This window comes from Brachycentrus maculatus, unplaced genomic scaffold, assembly GCF_059751285.1.
Source record: "Brachycentrus maculatus isolate JH-2025_06_01 unplaced genomic scaffold, ASM5975128v1 h1tg000194l, whole genome shotgun sequence".
NCBI lineage: Eukaryota > Metazoa > Arthropoda > Insecta > Trichoptera > Brachycentridae > Brachycentrus > Brachycentrus maculatus.
This window is the reverse complement of record NW_028280945.1, coordinates 27,973-55,864: the sequence shown is the minus strand read 5'-3', so window position 1 is coordinate 55,864 and position 27,892 is coordinate 27,973. Positions and strand designations below refer to the sequence as shown.

At 29.4% G+C, this 27,892-nt stretch overlaps 1 protein-coding gene across 1 annotated transcript in view; it reads right to left on the bottom strand.

The window, feature by feature from the left end:
- Positions 1–27,471, bottom strand: part of LOC148307698 (neuroendocrine convertase 1-like) — a 40,755-nt gene extending 13,284 nt beyond the window's left edge. Inside the window, exons 1-9 of the mRNA XM_088262955.1 lie at positions 27,262–27,471; positions 16,942–17,043; positions 15,611–15,895; positions 14,881–15,027; positions 14,274–14,375; positions 10,908–11,025; positions 8,678–8,796; positions 6,397–6,476; positions 2,916–3,048 (exon numbers count right to left, since the gene is read on the bottom strand). Of these exons, the coding sequence (XP_088119081.1) occupies positions 2,916–3,048; positions 6,397–6,476; positions 8,678–8,796; positions 10,908–11,025; positions 14,274–14,375; positions 14,881–15,027; positions 15,611–15,895; positions 16,942–17,043; positions 27,262–27,471 (1,296 nt within the window). The remainder of the gene's footprint in view (positions 1–2,915; positions 3,049–6,396; positions 6,477–8,677; positions 8,797–10,907; positions 11,026–14,273; positions 14,376–14,880; positions 15,028–15,610; positions 15,896–16,941; positions 17,044–27,261) is intronic.
- Between the last annotated feature and the right edge of the window lie 421 nt (positions 27,472–27,892).

Genomic DNA, 27,892 nt, shown 5'->3' with positions numbered 1-27,892 from the left:
AATTAGATTCATTCCTTACCCACATCAACACTTTACATAATAATATTAAATTTACCATGGAAAAAAATGACGATAATACCCTAAATTTTCTTGATTTATCGATTAAAGTTATAAATAATAAATTAGATTTTAATATATATTGTAAACCAACACACACTGACACAGTCATTCCAGCTGATTCCATTCATCCCATTTCACATAAAATGGCCAGTTTCCATTCATTATTAAATAGACTAATTAATATCCCCCTCAGTAACTCAAATTATAATCGTGAATTAAACACAATTAAACTAATAGCAAAAAACAACGGGTATAATTGCGCGCTAATAGATAAAATGTTAAAAAATAAAATTAAAAATAATTTTACCAAAAAATACATATATTCAGCACCTAATAATGATTCAATAAAAAATAAATCTTGGCGAAAAATTTTATATACGGGTTCAATAACTAAAAATATTTCGAAAATCTTACCCTCCCATATCCAACCTGCATATTATACAAATAATAATTTACATAAAATCCTCGATAACTCAAAATCTAAAATTGATTTATTACAAAAAAGTGGTGTTTATGAAATTTCGTGTGGAGATTGTGATAGAAAATATATTGGCCAAACTGCGAGAAATTTAAAGATTAGAATCAAAGAACATCAAAGCGGTCTTGTTAGTAATTATTTTTCGGAATTTGCAAATCATATAATAGATACTAATCACTCATTTCACTCCCATAAATTAAAATTATTACACCTTGTTCCATATAAAGGCCAAATTATGAATTATCTTGAAAATTTAGAAATACAAAAAAACCTGAATTCTAATAATAATTTATTAAATAATATATTGTTTCAAAATTCTTCGCCATTGCTTTCAATTTTTCCTTTGTTTTCAAACTCCGTTCCTTGACTAACCCCTTCCCCTTACTTTCCCCCTATCCTTATTTATAGAACAATTTTATATTTTATATTTTAGTTATTATACAGACCTGAATGATGGAAGTTTAGCTTCTGAAACATGTAGTCTATAATTAAACTCAAGTGGTAAAAAACGAAGTGTTTTCTTTAATTATTATCTACTTAAATATAATTTTGTGTATATGTGTATATATATATATACATTTATGTATATATATATATATACATATATATATATATACATATATATATATATATATATATATATATATATATATATATATATATATATATATATATATATATATATATATATATATATATATATATATATATATATATATATATATATTTATATATATATAAATATATATATAAATATAAATATATATATATATATATATATATATATATATATAATATATATATATATATATATATATATATATATATATATTTATATATATATATATATATATATACATATATATATATATATATATATATATATATATATATATATATATATATATATATATATATATATATATATATATATATATATATATATATTTATATATATACATATATATATATATATATATATATATATATATATATATATATATATATATATATATATATATATATATATATATATATATATATATATATTTATATGTATATATATATAAATATATATATATATATATATATGTATATATATATATATATATATATATATATATATATATATATATATATATATATATATATGTATAAATATGTGTATGTATATGTATCTATGTATGTGCATGTATATATATGTAATAAATTTATATTATAAATTCTTGTAGATACATAATTGTTCGGAATATCATATTAATTTTAAATTCATACAAATTATATTCATATACCCTAATTGACATTTAACTACATTGCTTATCATAACATTCATCGAAATCCACATTACCCACCGAAATACCCACCATCATATGTACTCCTAGACTTAATAATACCAATTATTGTTAGTATATAAGGACATTTTCAAATAGTTTTAGTCAGTGTTTGAAAATGTCTTAATAAGACGAAACGCGTCACGTATTAACATAAATAAATAACATACATAAATAAATGTAGGATTCAATCCAATATGCTTGTTTAATTTTGGATATATTACCCAACAATTCAATATAGAATTCTACCAAGTGTCTACAGTAACGATAAATATGTAATAACTTTTGCCTCTGATGAGATACCAATAAGATTCTTGACATTAATCCCTAATGGTACTAAATTAAATATTGTATTCGCTTTCTCATACTTTCTATAGAAAAATAAATGGTCAACATGAACCCATTTTTTTAGTAGTCTGGCATTATAAGTATAAAATTTTAAAAGGGATTTCTATCAAAGTGTTTATTGATAACTCAACATTGAATTTTCCATTTGGCATTACAATAACTTTAGTCTCTGATGAGATATCAATAAGATTCTTGATATTAATCCCTTATGGTGCTAAATTAAACCTAGTATTCGCGTTCACATACTTTCTTTAGAAAAATAACTGTTCAAACATGTGCGCATATTTTTATTAATAGTCTGGCAGTATTAGTAATTTTTTTTTTAAATGGATGGGTCTGAAAAGAAGCCTAGAGTTTTTATACCGGTCCTGGGAATGCGGCGGAAGTTTTCAGAGTAGTGTAGTTCTTCAAAGGGTAACACGGTTAATTGTATACAGTGAATAAAGTCATCAATACAACCAGCGGATGATAGTCCGTTAGCTTTTTAGATGCCCAAACCATATACTTTTCACAAAAATAAAAATCGATTTCATTGTTGTTTCATAGGTTTAAAAAAAAAATCACTGCTTCACAGGCATTTTGAATTCAATCGCCAGCTTTAATTTTCATTCATTTAAATTTAAGCAGATTGAACACATACAGTAATGCGTGACCGGGTAGATACATCCCGTACTATATGAAAGCTGAAATGTACTTACGATCATTTGGTCCTGGTATGCTCCGGATGAGTAGGTGACCGCCATTGTAGCGGCGCATGGTTCTCCGTACCAAGGAAAGGCGCCTCTTTGAGATGCGCTGCCTATAGCCACGGTGTAGATGCTCCCTATGTAACTGTAAATACACATATCGCTCACTCCTTTCAAGAACGTCATAAATCAAAAATCGTCAATTTTCAGTTGTGCATGTTTTCGAAATGCCCAGAAAATGTACTATTTCCCAGCAAAAGCGGCATATTTTTAACTTAATATTTACCCCCTACAGGGCAGAAAGTGTTGTTTTTGCATTTTGAAGAAAAGGTATTGTTTAATTATTTTTGTAAATATACTAAATATTTTTCAAATGGAGAAAAAACCTTCAGGTTATACCTAAAAAGATCTGTTGCACAATAAAAAGTTTGATACGTGGATTGATATTTATTTTTGATATATTGTATTATATTTTAAAACTTTAAAAACGTTCTCCTGAGAAATCAAGTTTTTTGATTTATGACGTTCTTGAAAGGAGTGAGCGATATACACACACACATATAGATGAAAGCAGAGTGAACGCTGTTGAAATGCGCTCCCTCAGACGAATGTGTGGAAAATCATTGCATGACAGAATTAAAAATGAAGATGTAAGAAGAAATGTAAGGCTGAATGAGGAAAAATTGAAAAGACTAGAAAGAGTGCTTTACGGTGGTATGGACATGTGGAGCGAATGAATAACGAGAGAATGACTAAGAAATTATATGTGGCGAATGTGAGAGGGAAAACAGAACGAGGACGACCGAAAAAGACTTGGAACGATCAGATCAATCAGAACGTAAAATCTGGCGATGTCAAAAGTCTGCGTAATTGGAGGGCATGTATGACTAGATGTATGGATGTGAAGAAGGCGAGGAGTGTAAGTCAGGACAGAAAAGTGTGGCGTTCCATCCTCTCTGCCTACCCCTGCGGGGAAACGGCGTGATGGTAGTAGTAGTAGTAGTAGTATGTATATACAAATATATAAAAATAGGCGAAAAATTTGGGCATTTGTTATAAAGCGAGTCAGTAAAACCGTTAATTTGTTTTTGATGCCCTTGGTAAACTCAATAAAAAATACACCCTTTTCTTAATAAGTAATTATAAAATAACAACGTTCTAGTTTATACCTCATTTAAAATTATTATTATCAATTTATATATTGACAAACGTAGAAAAATCTACAGTAAAAGGTAGTTCCACCAAGAAATACGGGTACAAAATTTAATTGTACAGTTTTTTTTCAAAATGCATAAATATAATTGATGAAAGTGAACAAAATATATGAAATAAGATTCATCATTCAAAATGCTTGAAAGGCCGATTCTACTGTTCACCAAAAAAAAAAATACAACCATGACGATTGTTTTATGTTGTTAAAATAACTGTCTCTTGTGTTGGATTTATGGGTCTGTATAATAAAGTCTAACTACCGCCCCTGAGACTATGCAATCAGAGTTTAGCGAGATTTCATAAAGCGTGGTTATAAGTAATTAGTAGATGATGTATACGAAATTTTGAAAGTTTATTTAAAATGTTTTGGATTAACCGGGAAATTCATTTAATATAAATTATCATTTAACGTTCCCGACAAATCGAGAGTGCACAGTATATAGTGTAAATATGCATAAAGTAAAATATTTATTTTAATGGTGACTGTACACTGTACAGGAAGCTTAATCCGATACCTCTTTTATGATTCATAAAAGAGGTGTCATAAAAGATAACGTGGTAATTACCGCATTATAGACCCAGAAAGATACAGAAATAAAATACTATACACAAAAATAATTTTGAAAGGAATTATGATTTGTTTATTTATTTTTCCTCATAGAACACATATTTACAATTTTCAATCAACAATAATACGTCTTTTAATTTAAAATCAAATTAGAAATCTTAAATGTTTTCGTGTCAAAACTGGCTGTAGAAAAAAAAAGTTTTAAGTGGTTATAAAGAAAATTGTTTTATTTTATAAAGTTTTTAAAATATGTCACAAAGTTTCATCGAAAAACATTCAAGATTTTAAAGATTTGTTTTTTAATTTAAAAGAGAAATATTTGTGTTTTTATTATTTTCACAAACATTTAAATTTCCTACTATTTCTGTAAGCCTAAGCGGTTCATTATTAGTAATAGGTATCAAATTGTGTTACAGTGGGTTCGAACCGAAAAACTCCGAGTCCGCGACACTAACCAAGAGACCACAACCCGACCCGATTTTAAATATGAACTTATCAAAAATTCATCATTACTTTTTTTTTCAATTTAAAACTAGTTATAACTCTATTAGTTTATAGAACTAAAACATGCAAAACGGATGGGTAAAATATCAAACACATGCGCGTTAAATTAGCGACACATCTCCCATGTACCTTAATGAGCATGTATGAAATATTTGATGCCTTTGATAGTAATAATTCCACATTCCCCGCTACCAAATTCAATCTCATTATTTCGGAAGCGGCTCCGTAACGAACATTATTGAGTTACACATATTCGTATCACGGATTTTGTATTCGAGTTCTCAAAAGTTCAACTCTATTCTGTATCATGATCAAACATTTTCCATGTTTAAAAGGAATAAAAGAAAATATTAACGTACCTTTGTAGAAATCATTATTCCGTGGTCCATTTTTAAACATGAATTGTAATTCAAATCTCCCTTTTAAGTAAATGGCGTTTAGGATTAGCACTTTCCAGCGAAAACATACAAATCAACGATTGTACACTTTATACAAACATGGACCAAAAAGATCAAAACACATCAAACAGAATATACACCATGTTTTCTCAAAGGAACGTGAGTTTTGCGCAATAAAGCTGTATAACCTGCTACTTTTAACCACAAAGTAGTTAAATGACGAACATATGTATACAATAGCTATTGATTATTACATTTAAAGTTGGGTGGGTTTGAAATAGAACGTATCTTTTGGCTATGTTCAATTAAATATACAAAATAAAGCGAAGAAAATGGTGCTCAAGAAAAATATAAATATAATAATATGGAAAAAATGAGAGAAGAACTAAACTGGTTATCTATAAAAAAGAGACTAAAATTAAATATGCTGATCTTTACATTCAATTTTTAAACAAAAATATTTTAAGGATAAAATAGTGTTAAACAAAATTTTTCATGAACATATTACTAGAAATAAGGTTAGAATAAGACTGCCATTGTTGAAAAAAAAAACGAGTCACAAAATTGTTTAATGTACAAGGGTTTGAAAATGTATGAAGAATGAAGAGTCTAAAAGAATTTTGAATAAATGTTTTGTTTACTGTAAACAGATGTTAATATAATATAACTGCGAGGTTTAACCCTGATGATGACAAGGTTTTTGTTGAAACTGGTCGAAGAAAAAAATTACCAATAAAAAGTGGTTAAAAACAAAGTTGTTTTATTTTATAAAGTTTACAAATCTTTGAGTTTATATTTCGAAAGTACTTACCCATCACAGTTGCAGTTGTCGTTTCGGCTGCCACCATTACCACTCGCAAATACAAAAATTGTCCCTTTTCCATTACGACCCTTAAAATAGAGAAAAAAGTAAAATAATAAAACAAATTTGAAAATTTAGAAATTTTTATCTCATCAATGTGTTATGACATATCATTCACAATGTTTCTTTCATTTAAAATATGAAAGTTTATCTGGTTTTCTTACTGTTAATTAGTATTATTTATTGACTAGGCATTATCTTTAATGGATTAACATGATGATTTACATATAAAAAAATGAAACACTTGTAAACACCTTGTGTTTATTAATTATTATTACACGACTAGTTTTGAGAACATCTGTAATTCTGAAAACTAGTCGTGTTTAAATGAATAAATTAAAGGCATATTTTAATTTCCAATTCAATTTTCATTTTTATACGCAAATTAGATGTATACGCGGAATTAAAAGTTTATTCAACTTAAATGTGTTTCTTCAATCTCCTTTTTCTTTCTCTAAACTTTATCCGTTCTCTATGGTGCATAGGGCACTGCATCGTTTCGAAGAAATATAAATAATAAATTAAATATTGGTCCAATGTCATTTTAATAACAGTCTTGTTAACCTTAATCCCATGTCACAAAATGAGAAATTGAAATTATTCATCGGGAATATTATATATATGACTCATGTATGTAATATATTTTGAAAAATTAATAAATGAAAAAAAAAAAAAAAATTAATGATTTTTTTTATTTATTTAATTAAATTATGATTTACGAATCTAAAGGAAAGCTTTAAAATAAAACTGAGCTTTCTCATACATTGGCAAATGAGGGAATAAAGGAGACCCATTTTAAATTTGTTTGCTCAATTTAATGCAGTCTATTTAAGGACCTCTCGTCCTAAGATAGAGCACGACTGCTCGGAATATTCGGATACTCAATATACACTCGAGGTATTATAATGAAACTTTCAAGGACTCGAGATATCAACCTTTCTTAGGGAGTTGGCAAAAATGTGATTCAAAAAGATTTTGACTATTTCATGAATGATTAAATTTTCGATTTAATAAAATCTTTTAATCAACATGTTTAAAGAGACTAAATAGATGTCTCTAGTGAAGTTCTAGTGATTCAAGAACAAGGTTACTAAATTGGTTCACGTATATAAAACTTGAAAACCAAGAATTTGAGAAGTGTGATTGTCAATAATGGGTAGAATTGGTGAATTGAAAGAATGTTACACGTGTGTAAAGTGATCACTTAAACCAGCCTATGACGGTCGTCAGCCCCGTAAATGCCCAGACTTCCTAATTTTTCTTCACGTTTGATGAGATGTCAAAAATTAAAATTTAAAAACTATAGTTTTTTTTTTAAATTGCAACACATTGACATAATAAGCGAATGAATATTCAAATAAAAAATATATTAAGTAAGTATTTTTATTGTAAACCATCATAATACGGAATTATTAAATATTCAAGATTTTTTATCGTATATCTCAACACAGATTATAAAAAATATAGAATTCTAACATTTTTATTAAATCAGACACTGGATTCACATTTAAGCTGCCTTTTTATATTTTTTCAATTTCTATTATTCAATTTCAATTATTTATTGATTCGACATTAACTTTGTGAAATGACATGTTAATTATTTAAATAAAATCCCTTGGATAACACCACATAATGAGTTTTATTTCAGTACATACGACTTGTTTTGAAAACTACAGATGTTTTTATCTACAGGTGAATAGTAAAACTACTATAAATAGGTGTTTTACTTTTCACCTGTAGATGAAAACATTTGTAATTTCCGAAACTAGTCGTGTGTAATGAAATAAAACATATTTAGTGGTATTGTACAGGTGTTTCATTAAAAAAAATAAGTTCTGCATTACGATAATTTCACTTTATTTTTATTTTTTATTGCTATCCTGCATATCAAAATACGAGTTTTGGAATTCAATTAAGTAATTTATTAGTGGTTTGGTGAATGTTATACAGTGAACAAAATTTTCATTAAAACCAGCGGAAGACATGCCGTGAGGCCTTTAAATATCAGACTTATCTACATTCCTTTATCAATATGCTCTTCGTTTTGTTGAGATATTTTTAATTTTTTTAAAAATGCATAGTGAAAAAATGATACAAATTCCGACATAAAGCGTCGTTCTTATGTGTTATTATTTAAAATTCTTTTGAAATTTGAAATACTGTCTAAAATTGTCAGCATGCTGTAAAAAAAGGAATGATTATTTTTGCTTTGAGATTTATAAGTATGTACTTTTTGAATTCCTCGCTCTAGAGCCTCTTGCGCCAGTCTCCCCGGGCCTTCCACTGTCTTTCCATCATCATTAGGACCCCAGGAAGCACTGTAGATGTCTATTTTATCGAACCCGAAACCTGAAAATTTTACAAAACTTCTAAGTCATCAATTTTTCATCCTCTCAAATTTCATGGTTGCCTATTACCTACCAAAATATATTCAATATTTTTTTTTTTAAATCTCTTTAGTTAGTTAAGTTGAAATAGTTAGATGCTGTACTCGTATATCTTTTTAACGGTTATCAGTAGAAAAATCAGTTTCTCTCATTAAAACCTATATTTGTAGCAACATCTTCCTTTTACCTTCTTGTTCGGCGAGAAAATAAGCAGTTAATATAAAATAAGATTGCTATTGGAATAATTCTCTTTCCAAAGTAATAAAAAGGAAAAATATTCATGCATTACCAAATTGCTCCGTTCATGTAGCTTTACAGAATTTTTAAAAATGATTAACATATAAAAAAGTAATCGAAACATCAAAAAAATTGTGAATATATTTTTGATAAAAAAAATAATTGCCATGTAATTTCTTATAATAATTATATCCAAAGAGTTAATAGAAATGCTTTGAAACGCATTTACCCAATTCACTTCACAATTTGAAAAAAAAATGGCGACACTGTAATTTGATGTAGTAGGCTATTTGGACATAAAAAAACGAGAGAGAAAGGGAGTGACAAAATGCACAAAATGAATATTCCCTTATGCATAATTTATTCACGAATTTCAAGTAGATACACAGTTCAAAAACTCAAAGGTGATAAATAATTACGTGCGTGTTTCAATTAACGTTGAAGAAGTGTACATTTTAGATAGAACAAACATTGAAAAAAGCTGAGATAACAATCTTTTATGTCGTTTGGACACCTACATTGAGAAGTGACATGACTGTGTACTTATAAATTTAGTCACCAAAGTGTCTTTAAGGTGATCAAAATTAGTTTTAAAAAAATGTTTTAAGCTGACGAAAACATTGTTATTTTTTGACTTATTAGGGATCATTTTTTGCTGTGGCATTTGTCATAAGGTTTATTTTTTACGTCGTATAAACATTTTTGTGAAATATTATTTTAATTTGATATTACATTAATCTATATTAAGTTTCTAATAATGGTTTATTTTGGCTTTTATTGTTGCAATTGTCCTAATGCAACATTAGAACCATTCTGAGTGTAAAATACATAAAAAATACCTATGAAGCTTGATACCCTTATCTATATTATAACGGTCAGCCCTGCGCTTCAGAAACCAAAGTTACGGTAAGGAGTAACATTGCAAAGATATTTTAGTGAAAATCACGAATATTATTTTTACCCCTTGTGAATCGAACTCGGGACCTCCAGGGCTATATAAATCAGAATAGCTAAACGTACTGACCACTACACTACGGAGGAGGATGTACCGAATATGAGGAAACCTTCAAATAAACGATTAAAACTCCTTTTAATTTTAAAAACAGATTCACAAATACTGAAATAGATGAGAAGTCTACTTGAGCGGGATTATAATCCAAATAAACATGTTAAAATACCCAAATTTACGGTAAAAAAACTGTAAAAATTAACCTATTAAAATAAATGTATGAATCTCCGTCAGTAAAAATTTTACTACGCAGTTTAAGAATTGTTATAGCTTTAACTCAGATTTTTTGCTCCATCTCTTCCCTTGAGAGGTATGAGGGAGCAGTTGTCGTGAAAAAATCACAAAAAAGCGGTACCGTAATAAGCCACAGAAAGAAATAAAAATAAAATATTGTAAAACACACAAAGAACGAAATAAGACCTGATTTTCTGACATTTTTTATGTATAAAAACAAGGTTTCAAAAACAAGGAATTATTATCAAGATATTATAGATATCTTAATTTGGATGAAAATATGTGTGGATTGGATATGAAAGACTATACAACTAAACTATTACAAAAAAACCTAACACAAAAACTTAGTAAAAAAACATTTTATGATATTTTTATTTTATTTCATAGGCCTCCACTTGTTTGGAAGTGATTTTGGCTCTTACAAACAAAATACAATGTAATAATGGTACAGAAACGATATAAAGAGGAGATCATATTAAAAAAAATTTTTTTTTAAAAATAAACATTGAAATAAATATGGTACTAAGTATTTTTTTATTGAATAATAAATAAGGATAAATATTCGATTTATAATGAATTCATATTGTACATACCCAAAGCAGCCCCTTCCACTCTATCGTTGATGAGACCATCTAGTAATTTGATCCCCCCAATGCTTGCTCCATACGCCACCCCTACACCGCATTTACCATTGTTGGCTGTCATCGCTACCTGTGTGATACAGAATATTTTAAACAAACGAAATAGATGTGTAATCATTTTTATATTTTTTCGCCCTAATCAACACCCAACTACGTATTTGGATAGAATGAATTAACGATTAATTAATTATATGAAAGCTGTTTGGTAATAATAATTGAATACATTTAAAAATATAGAAATAATGCAAGTATTGTAAGATATTAGTTTATATATAAAAGCCTTTAAGGTTCATATGGGATATACAATACATAATTTCAAAATTTTCAAAAGAAATAACGGTATACTAAAAATACATTGAATCAAGATATATAAATACATATTTAATTTATTGTTTCGGCATTAACTTTGTGGTAAGACATGTTACAATAATAAAAGAAAACACTTTGTTTTTTACCACTTGAGTTTAATTATAGACTACATGTTTCAGAAGTTAAACTTCCATCATTGTAAAAACATGTATTTTTAGATGGTTTAGATACGTTGATGACATTTTTTGTATTTTTATTGGGACTGATAGACAACTAGATTCATTCCTTACTCACATCAACACATTACATAATAATATTAAATTTACTATGGAAAAAAATGACGATAATACCCTAAATTTTCTTGATTTATCGATTAAAGTTATAAATAATAAATTAGATTTTAATATATATCGTAAACCAACACACACTGACACAGTCATTCCAGCTGATTCCATTCATCCCATTTCACATAAAATGGCCAGTTTCCATTCATTATTAAATAGACTAATTAATATCCCCCTCAGTAACTCAAATTATAATCGTGAATTAAACACAATTAAACTAATAGCAAAAATATATATCGTAAACCAACACACACTGACACAGTCATTCCAGCTGATTCCATTCATCCCATTTCACATAAAATGGCCAGTTTCCATTCATTATTAAATAGACTAATTAATATCCCCCTCAGTAACTCAAATTATAATCGTGAATTAAACACAATTAAACTAATAGCAAAAAACAACGGGTATAATAGCGCGCTAATAGATAAAATGTTAAAAAATAAAATTAAAAATAATTTAACCAAAAAATACATATATTCAGCTCCTAATAATGATTCAATTAAAAATAAATCTTGGCGAAAAATTTTATATACGGGTTCAATAACTAAAAATATTTCAAAAATCTTACCCTCCCATACACAACCTGCATATTATACAAATAATAATTTACATAAAATCCTCGATAACTCAAAATCTAAAATTGATTTATTACAAAAAAGTGGTGTTCATGAAATTTCGTATGGAGATTGTGATAGAAAATATATTGGCCAAACTGCGAGAAATTTGAAGATAAGAATTAAAGAACATCATAGCGGTCTTGTTAGTAATTATTTTTCGGAATTTGCAAATCATATAATAGATACTAATCACTCATTTCACTCTCATAAATTAAAATTATTACACCTTGTTCCATATAAAGGCCAAATTATGAATTATCTTGAAAATTTAGAAATACAAAAAAACCTGAATTCTAATAATAATTTATTAAATAATATATTGTTTCAAAATTCTTCGCCATTGCTTTCAATTTTTCCTTTGTTTTCAAACTCCGTTCCTTGACTAACCCCTTCCCCTTACTTTCCCCTCTCCTTATTTATAGAAAAATTTTATATTTTATATTTTAGTTATTATACAGACCTGAATGATGGAAGTTTAACCTCTGAAACATGTAGTCTATAATTAAACTCAAGTGGTAAAAAACAAAGTGTTTTCTTTAATAATTATAAATACATACATGCAAATATATTTACACACAAAAACTTATACATACACTTACAAAAAGATATACGCACACACACACACACACATACAAATACACACGTTTGCACTTACATATACAAATAACAGAGATAAAAATAAGTTTTTTTTTTGACCAAAACAGTTCAGTAAGAGTGGTCCCATTTAAAAGTAGGCAAATAAGTTTAAAGAAAAATAACATATAAGTATTTTATATTTCAAAAAAGAAGATTTGATATGTTTATTTCTGATCGAGGTTTAGTGGAATGTTAAAATAATATTGTATGTTTATATTTTCTTTGTCAAAATACTTTTTTGCTCTGAACTAACTAAGCTTCTTCTTAATCACCAAATACATCTACATCCACATCTACAATCTTCACTTAATAACGTTCTACATAATCCTAGTGTACCAAAGTACTTTACTAAGAGCTTGATGTGCCTTTCTGGTCATGGTCTAACTCTCCACTACTTAGGAGAGAAAACAATATATTCCTAGTTATACTACATTTAATATTTCTCACTTATTCCTGAATATTTCTAAAGTTGCCTGAGCCTGGAATGAATTACCTCTCCTCGTGAAAAATATAACATTTAAGAAACGTCTGAAGCATTACTATCTATCCATATAACCCTAACTGTTAATCATATTCTCATTTCTAGATCATTTCCCTCTCCAACAACTTCCCTTTTTATCCTTATATTTATATTATATTATATTCCTATTACATTATATTCCTCCCTTACATTTCATCAAATAACGGTGTTGTAATAATTTATCAAGCATACTGAATTAGTTATTAATACTATTTTTGGATAAACGCTATCTGCTCACATTTGGAAATAATACATATTTAATTATATAATACAGATCTTGATATCTATCATTAGAATATTTTTGGTTTCTATTTGCTTTGCATAAATCAATACTCAAATGTACAGTATATAAAATAATATACAATATTTTTTTTAAAAAGTCGACAACGTGCGTTCACAAATCAAACATCCAAATAAAAGGGTCTTTGTTAAATCAATTTCCTAATTTAACTGTAGATGTCTCCAATGAATTCACATGTAGAGTGTCATGACATTATTCTTCATCTCAACACAGATGAACAAGTCTGAAGATGAATAAGGAAGTCTGGGTATATACAGGGCTTACGGCATATTATAGACTGATCAAAGTGATTGTTTTATACACGTGTAACATTCACCATTCTACCTATAGTTGACAACCACACAATTTTTTGGAACTCATACGTATGTCATATAATTCTCTAGTTGCTCTATGCGTGAGTTCGCGGCAGCATCAATGGTTGATTTGATTTGACGTTTGAATTATATTGAATATGCATGAATTCCAAGAATTAAAGTAAAAGTAATTTGAGTGTGGCTGTTGTCACCAGCCTACGATAGGTTATAAGCCCTGTTATTACCCATATTATTACATTTTCTTCATCTATATTAAGATGTCAAAAAAAAATACCTCTCCGGCGCAGCGAGTCCCATGAGCATTTCTGTGCGTCGAGTCATATTTGGGGGCAGGATCTGAATCCTTCTCATTGCAATCCCAACTGATAGAAGGATCCTAAAAAGTGTATTTTGCAAAATTTTGAGTATACGACATTTATCTTGTGATTGATTATTAAGGTAGCTAAACTCTTCATAAATACAAACTATCTATATAACGTGGAGTGCAAGAATCCTTTGCAAAAATATATAAAGTAATATGACCTTAAACGTTCTAGTAAACATCTAGTTAGAAAATAAAAATTACGTAAAAGAATGTGACCTTAAATGTTCTAGTTAACGTCTAATTACATAAAGGAAAATGACCTTTATAATTCTAGTTTATGTGTAGTTCAGATAAAAGTTATTTAAAGGAATATGACCTAAAATTTTCTAGTTTTTATTTAATTTTTTTATTTACAATTTAAGTTTTTTTTTTTTAGATCACGTACGCTGACACCGCGATGATAGGTATATTTTTAATATTTTTTTGATAAATGGGCAAGATTTTTTTATATTACTTAATGCGTACATTTCATTATATATATTATTATAAGTATTGGTAATTTAAAAGAATTGCTCACATAATTAGCCTTGAGATCGTCGTGTAAGTATTCGATTCCATCGTCTAAAATCGACACTTTGATACCCTTTCCGGTGATTCCCATTTTATAAACAGGAAGAACATTTAAATCCAACTTTGGCAAATCATCCCTTGTCCTGGTATCATGCTGAAAAGGTGATGTTTTATAATGATAAATTATGTGATCAAACTCGTTCGTTTTCATAATATATAATAAACAAAAATGTCGTATGACGCACATATAATTAATGTCTTAAAATAGTTGAAAAACGGTTATCGCTTTGTTCATTCTTTATTTAAAAAAAATAAACTAGTTTACAAATAACAAACAAAACACTGTTATTTTTTATTGTGGAAGTTGTTAAAAAAGGTTGTTTTTTTCTTTTGTATAAGAAAAACAATATTTTACTAAAAAAATATATAAAATCATGGTTTTTAACCCCTGTTTTGTTGTATTTATAACAAAGAATTCCATGTTCTCACACCAGTCTGATAATGTCGGTTACGACGAGACCCAGTCAGTGGTCAAATGAAATTGACGGTGATCAAACGTGGAATAAACGATATAGCGTTTATTTTATTTTATAAAATACAGTTTCACCAAGAAATGTCAGTATAAAACTTAAATGTTAAAAAATCATTTTCTTGTATTTTGAATTTATGTATATTGCAATCGTGATGTTTTCACGACTCCATTTAAATATTCTATTATGTTATAACTTTGTACTCACCAAATACCATTCCTGGCTCCAAAGCTCGTCGTTGAACATAATTTCTTCTTGTTTTGGGACTCTCATATCTTCCCTTTTAACCCTGGAAAGCGTTTTGAGACTATCCAGAACAGCTGATCCGTTCGAAGTCCCATTGTTCGCATTTTCAAACCGTTTAAACTTTCCACGAAGGACCGGTTTGAATTTGGGATTTAGTTTGTCGCCTGAAAGGGAACCTTCTGAATCGTAATGAACGAAATCCCTTTTCTGACGTTTCTTCGCAAATAATCTTTCCGCCCAAAGGACCTACAAATTACGATTATTCGTTTTTTATGACATCGTTTAAATTAATAGGAATAATAAGCGATTGTTAGAGATTACCATTGTTGACAGATATTTTGTTCCTCACGGATAATTATATTTGACTCGGAATCATTAAGATTTAATAATATTCATTTTGAACTATTTGTACAAGTTTTATTTTAGTACAGGAAACCCCTCTATAACGTTGAGATAGGTACCGCGTTATCGGAGGAAACGTTATAATGGGTTAATGTTTTGAATTCTAACTTTATATTTTAACCAGCGGAGATGACAGACATGAGTCTGTCATCTCCGCTGGCTCATTTAAAACATTAACCCTCTATAGCGTTCTCTCCGATAATGCGGTACTTAAATCAACGTTATAGGGGGGTTAACAGTATTATCAAATTAATCAAACAAGATTTTAATGCCGTATATTACGTATTCATCGATGTAAAATGTTTTTTTTCCCTACCCGCGTGCGAATGGTGCATAGGATACCACATTTAATCTAAATGGTGTTTACTTGACCATTGATTATTTTCGGGTAAGGTTAGTTCAGCGCTTTTGTTTCTTGGATCTATGAAGATGTTGAATATACGAATCAGCGTATAGATGATGTAAGCGAAGAACATCCCGTTGTAAGGATATTACTGCCATATGCGAAAGTAAATGAAAGAAAATGGGCAGGTCACAAATGGCTGGAGCTCTCATAATTATTACTAGTATTTGTATAAGCTTGTTTAAGTAAATTATGATTACTTATTTATTTTTTCAAGTTTAAAGGCCCTAATACATTGACAATGACTCAACTAGTTATGATTTCCTACAAATAGATATATTCGTAATAAACATAAAGTTCAACCATAAGTGTTTAAACGTGAGTAACCATTGTGTGAAGAATTCTCAAAATAGATACTGATAGAGAACTAAAAATAATCTACCGGCGCATGACGTCTTAGTTATAATACGTAGAGTAAAAATGACGCGCGTTGTTTAGTAACATATTTATATCTCAGAATATGTATTAAAATTTTATTTTACCTTACCTTCGGATTTTTAAAAAGAGATTTCGATATTGTTTGGTAATTTCTTCTTTCAATGGAGTGATTATCTTTTAAAAATATGTAGGTGTTTGCAAAATCTGGAATCTGAAAAAAAAGACAGTTTACATTTCATAAAAGCTGACAATGATTTCTGCTCCGCTAATTTAAAGATCGCGTTTAAAGTAAGCAAACAGATTAGGGGGAAAAGCGAAGCGTCGACTAGTACAAGCGCATGTGGGCAGTAACCGACGCCGACGCCGCCCGGCGCTCTTAAAAAGTTGCCGCCTACAGAGCGGCCTTCCGACGCTCGATACCAGGAGCGCAGAAATCAGCGTGGGTGAAACGTCCATTTCACAGAAGCGCGGTTAATAGTGTCTAGTGAAAACGCTTTCCTATCAACCCTGTGCCCACATTTTACCCCAGTGGTGATCCCCTCATTTAAATCACAACATCATAGGGGTGGAAAAAAATAGGGGAAATAATTGCATATACGCATTTTAATAGTAGTTGTAAATGGGTGGTAACCATGGCGAATGTAATAAAACTTACAGATATCTAGCCAAGTTTTCCACTCCCTTTGCTGTTCTTGTGGGCAGTATGCGCTAAAGACGCCGCCCGGCGCACCAAGGCGCCGCCTACGGTATTTCCACGACGACTTTAAACATCAGGAGTGCAGAAAGCGGAGGTGATTCAAGACGCTTTTCTTGATAAAGTCGCATCCGGAAACGCGGTCAGTATGCCCCCAATGCCAAGAACATTTGGTGTTTGATATCAGGAGCGCATTATACGCGAGTAGTAACAGCTTTTCTTGAAAATGGGTAACGCCCCTGAACATCTGAAGAAACGACGCTGTGAGTCCGAGGCCGCCCACGCTGCATTGTTTTCGACGCCTGATACCAGGAGCGCATCGCTACCGAGAAGGTAAGGAGTTTGTGGAAATCGGGAGGAAAGAGTCCCCTTTATTCCCGTAGGAGAGGGAATATTATGTATGTATGTGTGCAATGACCTATTTTCGTACCTCCGCGTTCGAGTTAGTTTGGAGCTTACATAAAAGACAGGGTGACCAAAATACAAGAGAATATTCATTATCTATGTGTTCTAAGAAAAGGGATAGTGTTTTACAAAACAAAAGTGAAATTCACACAATTTTAGAATGATAGTTGTATTATTGAAAAAAAACAGAGTTTGCAATGGCCTACCTGTACAATAATGAATATGCAAATTATTTTATACTATGCATATTTAGTACTGTACGGGGTAATAACTTGATATGAATATTATATAACAATATGCTGTTATATAATATTCATATCAAAAATATATATATATATATATATATATATATATATATATATATATATATATATATATATATATATATATATATATATATATATATATGTTAAATAAGACATAATCCTTTATTTAAAGTTGTCAAGAGATAGAAAGCGTAAAACTAATGTGAGGTTATTTTTCAAATATAAAATTTAAAAGATTTTGAAAAGAGTAAATATTTTATTTTATTCTCAATATTATTAATATTTAAGGCATTTAGTTTGTGGTTAGTCATTTTTACTTATTTATTTTTTTACAAAAATGTTAATAATAATGGTATATAACTACTCACTGAGATTTTTATGTCTACCGGTTTCGAGACGTACCCGTCTCTCCGTCAGGACAATCACTAACACAGCATGCAAACAATACCACCCTTCACCACCATAGTACCATTTACTCACTCAAAACTACACAAAATGTCTAACACATGCGATTTTTGGTCGACCCGAAGACCAAAATGCACTTAAGTTTTGGACACAGACATGCGTTACGAGCCGAGGTAAACTATTGCATGTTTTTAATTGTTCTTTCAGTACAAACATAATTTTTTTAAACAAAAAGTGGTTAAACTTGAACGAATTTTTCTTATGAATGAATCTTCTTCAACACTATCGACCCCTTTTTTACACATACAAAGTTTATAGAAAAAATATGTATATTTAAGCTTATTTTTCTACAAAATAAAAAAAAGTTTGGAAAAATATTTAAATAAATATATATGGTGTAGTTTGCTATCACAGCATGATTTTAAATAATCTATTCCACCCTGGGAGGGATATAACTGCGAACCCATCTGTTATATACAGTGCTTACATACAGTGTAGTACATACAGTGCTTTCGTGTGAACTCATTTATGTTCATTATAAAAAAAGGTAGAACGAGATCATAAGTATTTTTAAGAGTGTTTTTACACGATTTTGAAATTTATCATTACATGATCTTACAAATTTTTGAATCTCTCATAGTAGACGAATAAATCCAAATCGCCGATTAAAAGCGGAAAAAATATTACAAAACGTAATAACAATATTTTTAATAATTCCAATGCTTATATATATTTTTATATCTTTTTTTCATTTTTAAGTTCACACATACCCAACCTATAAATGTACATATGTGTGTGTTAAAGTAATGAATCGTGAATAAATTGCAATATTCTGAACACCCTATGTAGTATAACGACTTCATTTGCTTCAATAACGAAATCTAAACACACACGTGCTTCACACGTCACTCCCTTCCTTTACATTATTGAGCCATGTGTGTAATGTATCAGGAGAGAATAGAGTAAAGGAACAAAATGTTACACATGCTGAGCGCCATATGAAGTGCGCTACATGAAGGGGTATTGCAACCCTCCCGAAATAGACCACACACACATGCACACAGGAGCGAGCGAGAGGGGGGGAACGGTGTTATCCCTATCTTGCACGGCGAGTTTAACCGAGCTCACCACTATGCGTTTCTGCGTTCCTGATACTTTTGAATAGGTCACGTGTCTTGTTAAATTCAGTGGAACTGGAATTTTCCGCATTCAGTGGAACTTTCTTATTGAATGGGTTTCGAGAGGGGTTAAAATGTCTGCTTGCCCAGTTGATTTTGAACCTTATGTAAACGTGTTTTAGAGCGGGTTTCGCTTGATTATGCTCAGCCATAAGTATTTTTTGTAGCTAAAATCGTTGTTAATAATCAATAAAGGTATTAAAGTATTACATTTATTTTCTAATACACTTGTTTTTAATCGAATAATACGCCAGAATAAAAAGGTCATTCAAACAAAACTAATAAAGTGGAGTTGCGCAGAGCGTCCAAGTCAATATTTCGGTGTAAACTACCGCTGCTGTCTTCTGCGCTCCTGATAACTTAAGGAACTTAATAGAAGCTTAAAGCTTTCATTTTAAAGCACGAAGCTTTCTGCACTCAGAGTAGAGACAGCTTAGCGAAAATCGCATTAAATATTTTTCGCAAAACTTCTTTTTCAAAATAAACTTTGAAAATGTGAAAACTTAACTTAAAATGAGTTTGTTTTTAATAAAAAATATCAAAAATAATATTTGTGAAGCATGATAATATCATATTATAATTCATTATTTTGATATAAGTTTTCATCTAGTATCACAGTGGAGAGATTTGAATATATTTTTATAAATATATTTTGTCCGGTTCATTTATACTAAATTGCTCGAGTTTTGCATCCAAGAAAATATAGTCAGTTCAAAACAAATACGCAATAAAATACATATAAAAATAATAAAAAATACATGATCGATTCTTGGCTTATGATGGTACTCGTATACGTAGGAGGGGTCGATACAATATTCAAACTTGTTCTACAAATAAAGCCACATCATATCTTTCTAATCATTATATCCTGATAGAAAAGACTACGTCATAGGGAAGAAAAAGCTTTTAGTAAAACTACTATCATATCACCGGTATCGTCATATCCACTACCTACGCGCTACTTCTACATACATTTACTAATATACGTATATCTTTAGGTGTGGAAGTCAGACGGCGGCTAGGCGCCGCGTTGGAGAAGCGTCGTTAACCGACGAATTCTTATGTGCTCCTGGTATCAAGATTCTAAATTTTAGCACTTTTCAGTACTGAAATCTGAAATGGGATCATCGTAAAGAACGCCTTGAGAAATATGGGTTAAAGAATATTTCACTCATCAAACTATCGTTTAGTATTTGTGGCACGAAATAAAAATATTGTGCATTTTTATATTATTAAGAGTAGCTTTAAACACATGAGACGTATTTATTTATTTAGTATTTTTAAGAAACAAATAAATTTAATTACTTTCGTTATTTGTGTATGATAAATAATATTTACTAATCACAAAGATACTTCAAGGATATGCTAAAAATACGAACCCTAGTTATTTATAAATGGTTTGTTATCCTTTGTGAAATCTCTAATATTTATTAACTATTTATGTCTGATGTCGAAATTACGACATTTTATGATATCATTGAGCTCTTGATATTAGGCTTGCTTAAATGATGATAAATTTTGTTGCATAATAATCAAATTTGTAATTTTAAACATTGGTTTTTATTTTATCTATGACTTTATGAACTATAAGGTATCTACCGAAAAAATAAATGGTGTTTTTTTTTTAAATCATTAATATATTGGGATACTAAAATGGTTAAACACATGGTTCTTTTCGTATTTGTAGATTCATAGACCTTAAAATTAATCGAATAAAAAAAATACAAAAAGATTAATACATTTTTTTTAAATTTCTTGTTTCAATCATATTTTGTAGCACATTCAATATGTTTGAACTTAAAAACAGATTTGTAATTAGTAAAAATGAACATTGAACAAAGAATGGTCAAATTCTCAGTGATTTTTTAAAATATTTTGACATATAAAAATAAAGTACTAATACACTAATGATAGGGCACAAAAACTCGTAAAATTAATAAGGTTTTCAATATTTGTCATTCAATATAGGAAAAACACAAAACGAAAGTTTACAGAGAGAAAAATAAATATATGCACTATGAAAATAATCTTTTTTATTTTAAATGAATTTTGTAATAAACTAAAAAAAGAAAACGTATTATTCGTCTGATTTCTCTCCAATTATTGAAGGTTAGCAAATATACTGAAATATTTCATTAATTGATTCGGCAGTCTTGAACAGTATACCGCCAGGTCGAAGGGATTAATTTTATCCTTATCTTGCTGTATTCCTGTCCTCTACTATCAAACTTGTCAGAGTTTCACTTCTTCCATTTTTATTATTATTCTAATCTTCACATTCATTCACCGAAAAGCTGATGCTGGTCTTGTCTGATGACGTGTCACAGATATTTAACATTCTTTCGTAGTCAGTACAGTAAACCCCCTTATAAAGTTGAGATACCTCGTTATCGAAGATAATGTTATGGCGGGTAAATGTTTTTAAATTATATTTTAATTTAATAATGACTTATTTCAGTCATTTCCGCTGGTGTTTCTTCTTCTTCTTCTTTATGAGCCCTCTGACCTCCACTGCTGGACATAGGCCTCTTCCCCTTGTTTCCATTTCCTCCGGTTGGTTGCTGCTTGCAGCCAGCTTTTACCCCCCACAACGACAATGTCGTCAGACCATCTCTTTTGGGGTCTTCCGACACCTTTTTTGTTCTCCTAATGTCTCCATCGAATAATTCTTGGGGTTCATCTTGTGGGTTCCTGTCTTGCTATATGTTCTGCCCACTGCCATTTGAGTTTTGCCACGCGATCCATGGTTAAAATGTAAAAATACAATTTAAAATATTGACGCCTTATAACGTTCCATCCGATAACCAAGTAGGTATCTATCTCAACGTTACAGAACCTCTTTATTCACGGTTTGGTGTGATCAAAACAAACGAAACATCCTGCAATCGAACCCCTTTTCTATTTTCGTTCCACATACCTACCAATGGTTTAATTAAATCTAAATTCGCTACAAAATGCACCCTGTATAACTGTTGCCAATATAAGGAAGACAAATGGAGTAGGATTACGCATAATCCACGGTATTGGAAGAACAAGCGTGATGGGTGTCACCGTAATTACAATACTGCTGTCAATACTAAGAACAGAGATTGACGTCACACAGTGTTTACTGGAAATAGACCGCGAGACGCACATGTGAAGTTGAATTAAATCAAAATCTCATTTAACAGGCAGGTTTTACTCGTACATGTATTACATTTTTTATTACTTCTATTTTTAGAAATACGATTTAATTTTACGACCCTTAGGAATACAATCGTAAATTCATGCTAGTTCATATCGAAATGGCGATACTGTGCAGGTTAATTTAGCAAGCTCAAATAAAAAATATGCTAAGCTCATTTTGTTAAATAATGTATTTTTACAACTTTTTGTTAGTTTTTACGATGCCTCATCTTTATTGTTGTGTTTCGAGATAAGCAAAGACTCTAGGAAGATTTTCTGGAAACCCTTTTCGGTGGAGATACATAAAAATAAACTTTATTTACTTTTTATTTTCATCGAATTACTTAAATATTACAAAATAATATATAAACGCACATATAAAAGAAATCTATATTTTTGAAAAATATTGAAACTATACACACCAGAAAACGAGAACAAATGCGTAAAATTAAATTATTATTGTACTTATATGTCTTTATTTTTCACACGTCTCTGCAGTGTTGTGGACAGCACGTTTGGCTACCGTGATGAAGGTCCTGAATTCAATTTCTACGGTGGTCAAAATAAATGGAAGGGCAGGGCTGATCAGTGCCTTATGCATAGTTGAAATCGGATAAGGGTTCAAAGAGCAAGTGATTTATTTTGTAAATGAGCAACCAATATAACAAGGATATTGAAGAATAACAATGAAAAACGTGTGTTTGTTAATGAGGGATATATTTGAATAGGTATTTTTTACATGTAAATATTACTGTATCATTTTTTAAACAGTTTAGGTATCCTTTTGAATAATAAATATGTAGCGCTCCACATAGTAACTTCTTCAATAAAGCTTGCAAATTGTCGTAAACGTATTTTGTAAGTTGGTGGCTGTTGCACTATGAGTTCTCCATTGGTTTACGTTGTAGTAGTTCGAGCGGATCGCTTTTGATGGAGCGCGAACCGTTGCACGTTCGAAGAGCGTTAAGGTATCAATCAGTTAGCATCGGATTAGTTGAAATCGTAGAGAGTGTATTTCAAAGAAAAACGAATTAATTTTTAAAGGTTCCAAGCCAGTATTTTTTTTCATTTTTATTAATTTTTTAATTTTTTAAATTTTTTATATTGATTCTTTTGCATTACATGACATAAATTCAAATACAAAAAAATATGAATAAAATATAAACATAAATACAAAAAAAGATCCCACAAAGGCATGGCCTGTGTGTGGGTATACAATATAATTTTGGTCATAGTAAAGGGTATAAGGGTATAGGTATTATAAGTAGAAATAATATAAAAGTGTTAATATAAAATACAAAAAATACTTGACTATCAGAAAACAAACATTTTTATTATTTAAAAAAAAAATAAAATTAAACAATTAAAAAGACAAAAAATATCAAAAAGTAAAAAGTTGACTTGAATATTTTTTTCTAGTTTTGATTAAACAGTAGATGTTAGTGATGAATATTTCATCAAATTAACAACCATAATTTATATGCTTATATCAAGTATAATACGAAAATAAATATACAACTAATCCCATATGGAAATTATGTTTCATTCGTAGTGTTTGTTCGAAACCGAGTGAGTGTCAAATAGCAAATATGAGAGATTTCAAAATATTCAATTATGTATTTTATTTGAATAAATTAATATCCTTTAACGTTTGCAGTTAAAATTTATTTGCCTTATATTTGTTTAAATTTTATAATTTACACATATATTTACTAATTAAATTGATAACTTTCGCTAGGTAATGTCACATATAAAAATATAGCTCGAAATATTATTAAATTCTCTTTAAACGTATAAACAACAGTAAAAAATAAAATTTCTATGATTAATTTGAATAACAAGATGTTTTTTTAATGAGTATATTTTATACATAATAAGTAGGTTTAATTGCTGTGAGTATATTCAAAATTTTTTTTAGATCTGTGATCAATATTAAATAAATTTTACATAAGTTGATTTTATATGTAAATCACCCTTACAAATTGAATCATATTCAATCTATTTACTTAAGTAAGAGATATTGTGTACTCTTTATTTCTTAGACAGCAATAAATTATTTTCACTTGAAATTTGACTTGGTAAATACAACTTTTTATTGAAATGTATTATGACACGTGTTTCGATGCATTCTGCATCATTATTGAAGAAAAGATGTTTGATAATAATGCCGAATGCATCGAAATACAAATGTGTAACAATTGATTTCGTAATAACTACTATTGCATCGAAACACGTGTTACAATAAGTTTTAAGAAATAGTGGTTTTACGAAGTAACATTTTGATTAAAGATGGATAGATACTTCCAAAAAGTGACTGCTGAATTTATAATTACATTGAAATTAATTAATTTTTCTCTTTTATATCTAGCAATATAAACTGGTATTCATTTTGATAGTGGTTCTCGAGCTCTCTGTAATTTTGCTATTTAGAAATTTCAAACATCTAACGGAAATGTTTTTTTTTTATTATAGGGATCTTTGAGCATACGAAAATAATGTCAAATATTAAGTTTTTATGTTAAAGATTCAGGTTTTGTTCTTTAAAGATAGTGATGATAAGATTTAATAAGTGCGAAACGTGTATCCATTTCAATTGATATTGAATATCGATATTATAAACAAGTTTCAATATTCATTAAATTTGTGTGCGGTTTGAGGGATTGTTTTTTTTCATATCGTGTTGAAGAAAGTTATTTAATATAAAAGGCAAGAGTCCTAATTTGTTCCTTGTTTGATTCATACCCTTGTTTTTTTTATACTCTCAACGACAGTATTCTGGTTTCGGAATATTTCAATATTTCTAAGATTACTCTTAATATGTCTCCGATTGCTTTATACCGATTTCTTTAGATTATATCTCCGATTACCTTACTTACGGAGCTTTTTTTCTTTTTTGGTAAGGAGTAGTCGGTATCAACATAATATCAGTATGTATTTGGAACATTTTTGGAAATAAATTTAGAGGGATCAAACCATACATGGTATATAGTAGCGATGTACAGGACCTAAATTTAAAAATAATATTTCGTAAACTGAATAAAACGTGAAAAAAACTAAACTAAATGTTAAGGTAATTTGTAATCAGTAAAAATAGGTGGACGCTGATAAGTGAATGAATAAAGTGAAGCTTATATCAGAATAAACATAATTAAGATTATTAATTTATCCAAGTTCTGTGTAAATGTATCGGCATAAATCTATAGGAAAAAATGTATGTTACCAGCTGGCATTGTATTGTAATCCCCGTATTAGAGCTTTTACCACTCGTTTAGTACTATAAATGACATTACGTTGAATCGAATTCAGAATTTCATTATTTGTCAATTTTTTCGATATTTTTTTAACACGTTTGCAATTTGTAAAAGGTAATCAGATTGTAATGTGTTTTAAAAAAAACCTTCTGCCAATATGAGGAGTAAAAATGTGATCATCGTAATACATTGATAGATAAAATAGAATTTCATTCAAAGATTCTTAACTAGATCAATATTCCATTAATTTTAAGATTCTGGCATTGATTTATCAATATTATTTTTACTAACTTACTTACTTATTTTTTACATTTTAGCATAAATCAAATATCATTGATTAATAAATTAAAATGGAAGTCTTCGTTTGCTCAAAATCTTAAATCTCCTGAAGTTAATCACTGATTTATTCGAAAATTTATCAAAACATTTAATTTGAGTACGCGCTTGTTTTTATATACTTATGTGATAAAAAAACATATTGAAAAATGGTTAAACTACAAAGGCAGCGCCATCTGCTGCACGTGACAGCGCAGTAACTAAACATTGCTCTTGGCGGAGAGCGTGCTGCTTGATGCCACATATTATTATACAATATTAGGTATATATCCATAAGCATTTTGAAATAAAACATACTAGAAATGTGGAATAAAAAGAATGACTTTTTTTCTTATTCCTTTTCATTTAATCAAGCGCGATGAAAGTGAGCCCGACCGGGTACAAAAAATAAAACATTCAAACTATTTCCACCGAGGACTAGAGTTCAATTTTTGTGTAGATTAATTATAAGGGCTTTATTTAAAAAAAAAAGCATTAGCACAGTAAATTTTCAACTAAGTTTTGGGATAATTATTGTGTTTTTTTTTTTTTTTAAAATACCTAAATTTTATAGCCAAGGTCAATTCAGATTTAAATAATGATTACCCATAAGCATTGTCAAATTAACATATTGTAAATGTGTGGTCTCACCCTGTCTTCTTCCCCTTTTTATTTAATCAGACTGAACCGCAACTTTAAATTTCACTATCTTGAAATAAAAAATTAAATTTTTAAATATAATTTTCCTACCCTTCCGCCATAAATGCAGCCCGCTTCAAGTGCCAGAAGCTGCGCCACTTGTTCACCGCCACCAACCCTTACGATCCACTCATCTGTGTAGTCATCTGCATTCTCCGTACCACTGTGGTGAGCATAGTATTCACTGCATACCCCGGCGGGGAGGAGTAAACAGATTACAATCACACAACCGAGAAATAAAAGCACACGTTTCGACAACATTTTGTCATGAATATTTAACAAATTATAAGGCTTTTTGAGACTAAAATTTGATCGCAATTTTTTTTAGCAATAATTATGATTTTTTCCGGATATTTTTGCTTTTCTCTTACACTGATAGCAATATTAAGGAAGAAAACATAAAATCTTGTGTGAAGCTTTTATTTTTGCGTTTAGTTATTAAATTAAAAATTAATGAATAATTCCTCAAATATGGAATTCAATACGGAAGCCTCTACTTGACACGATGGCATCAAAAAACGAGTTTAAAAAAAAAGTCGACACTTTTTATAAATTGAAAAAAAAACAGCAATGTATATAAAAGCTTTCAATGTAAAATTTTAACGATGGTTGAAAGTTGCTAATGCTTGTTGTGACCACCCTCCACTCGCGAGGAGACGAATAAAAGTAAAGCTGCAATTAA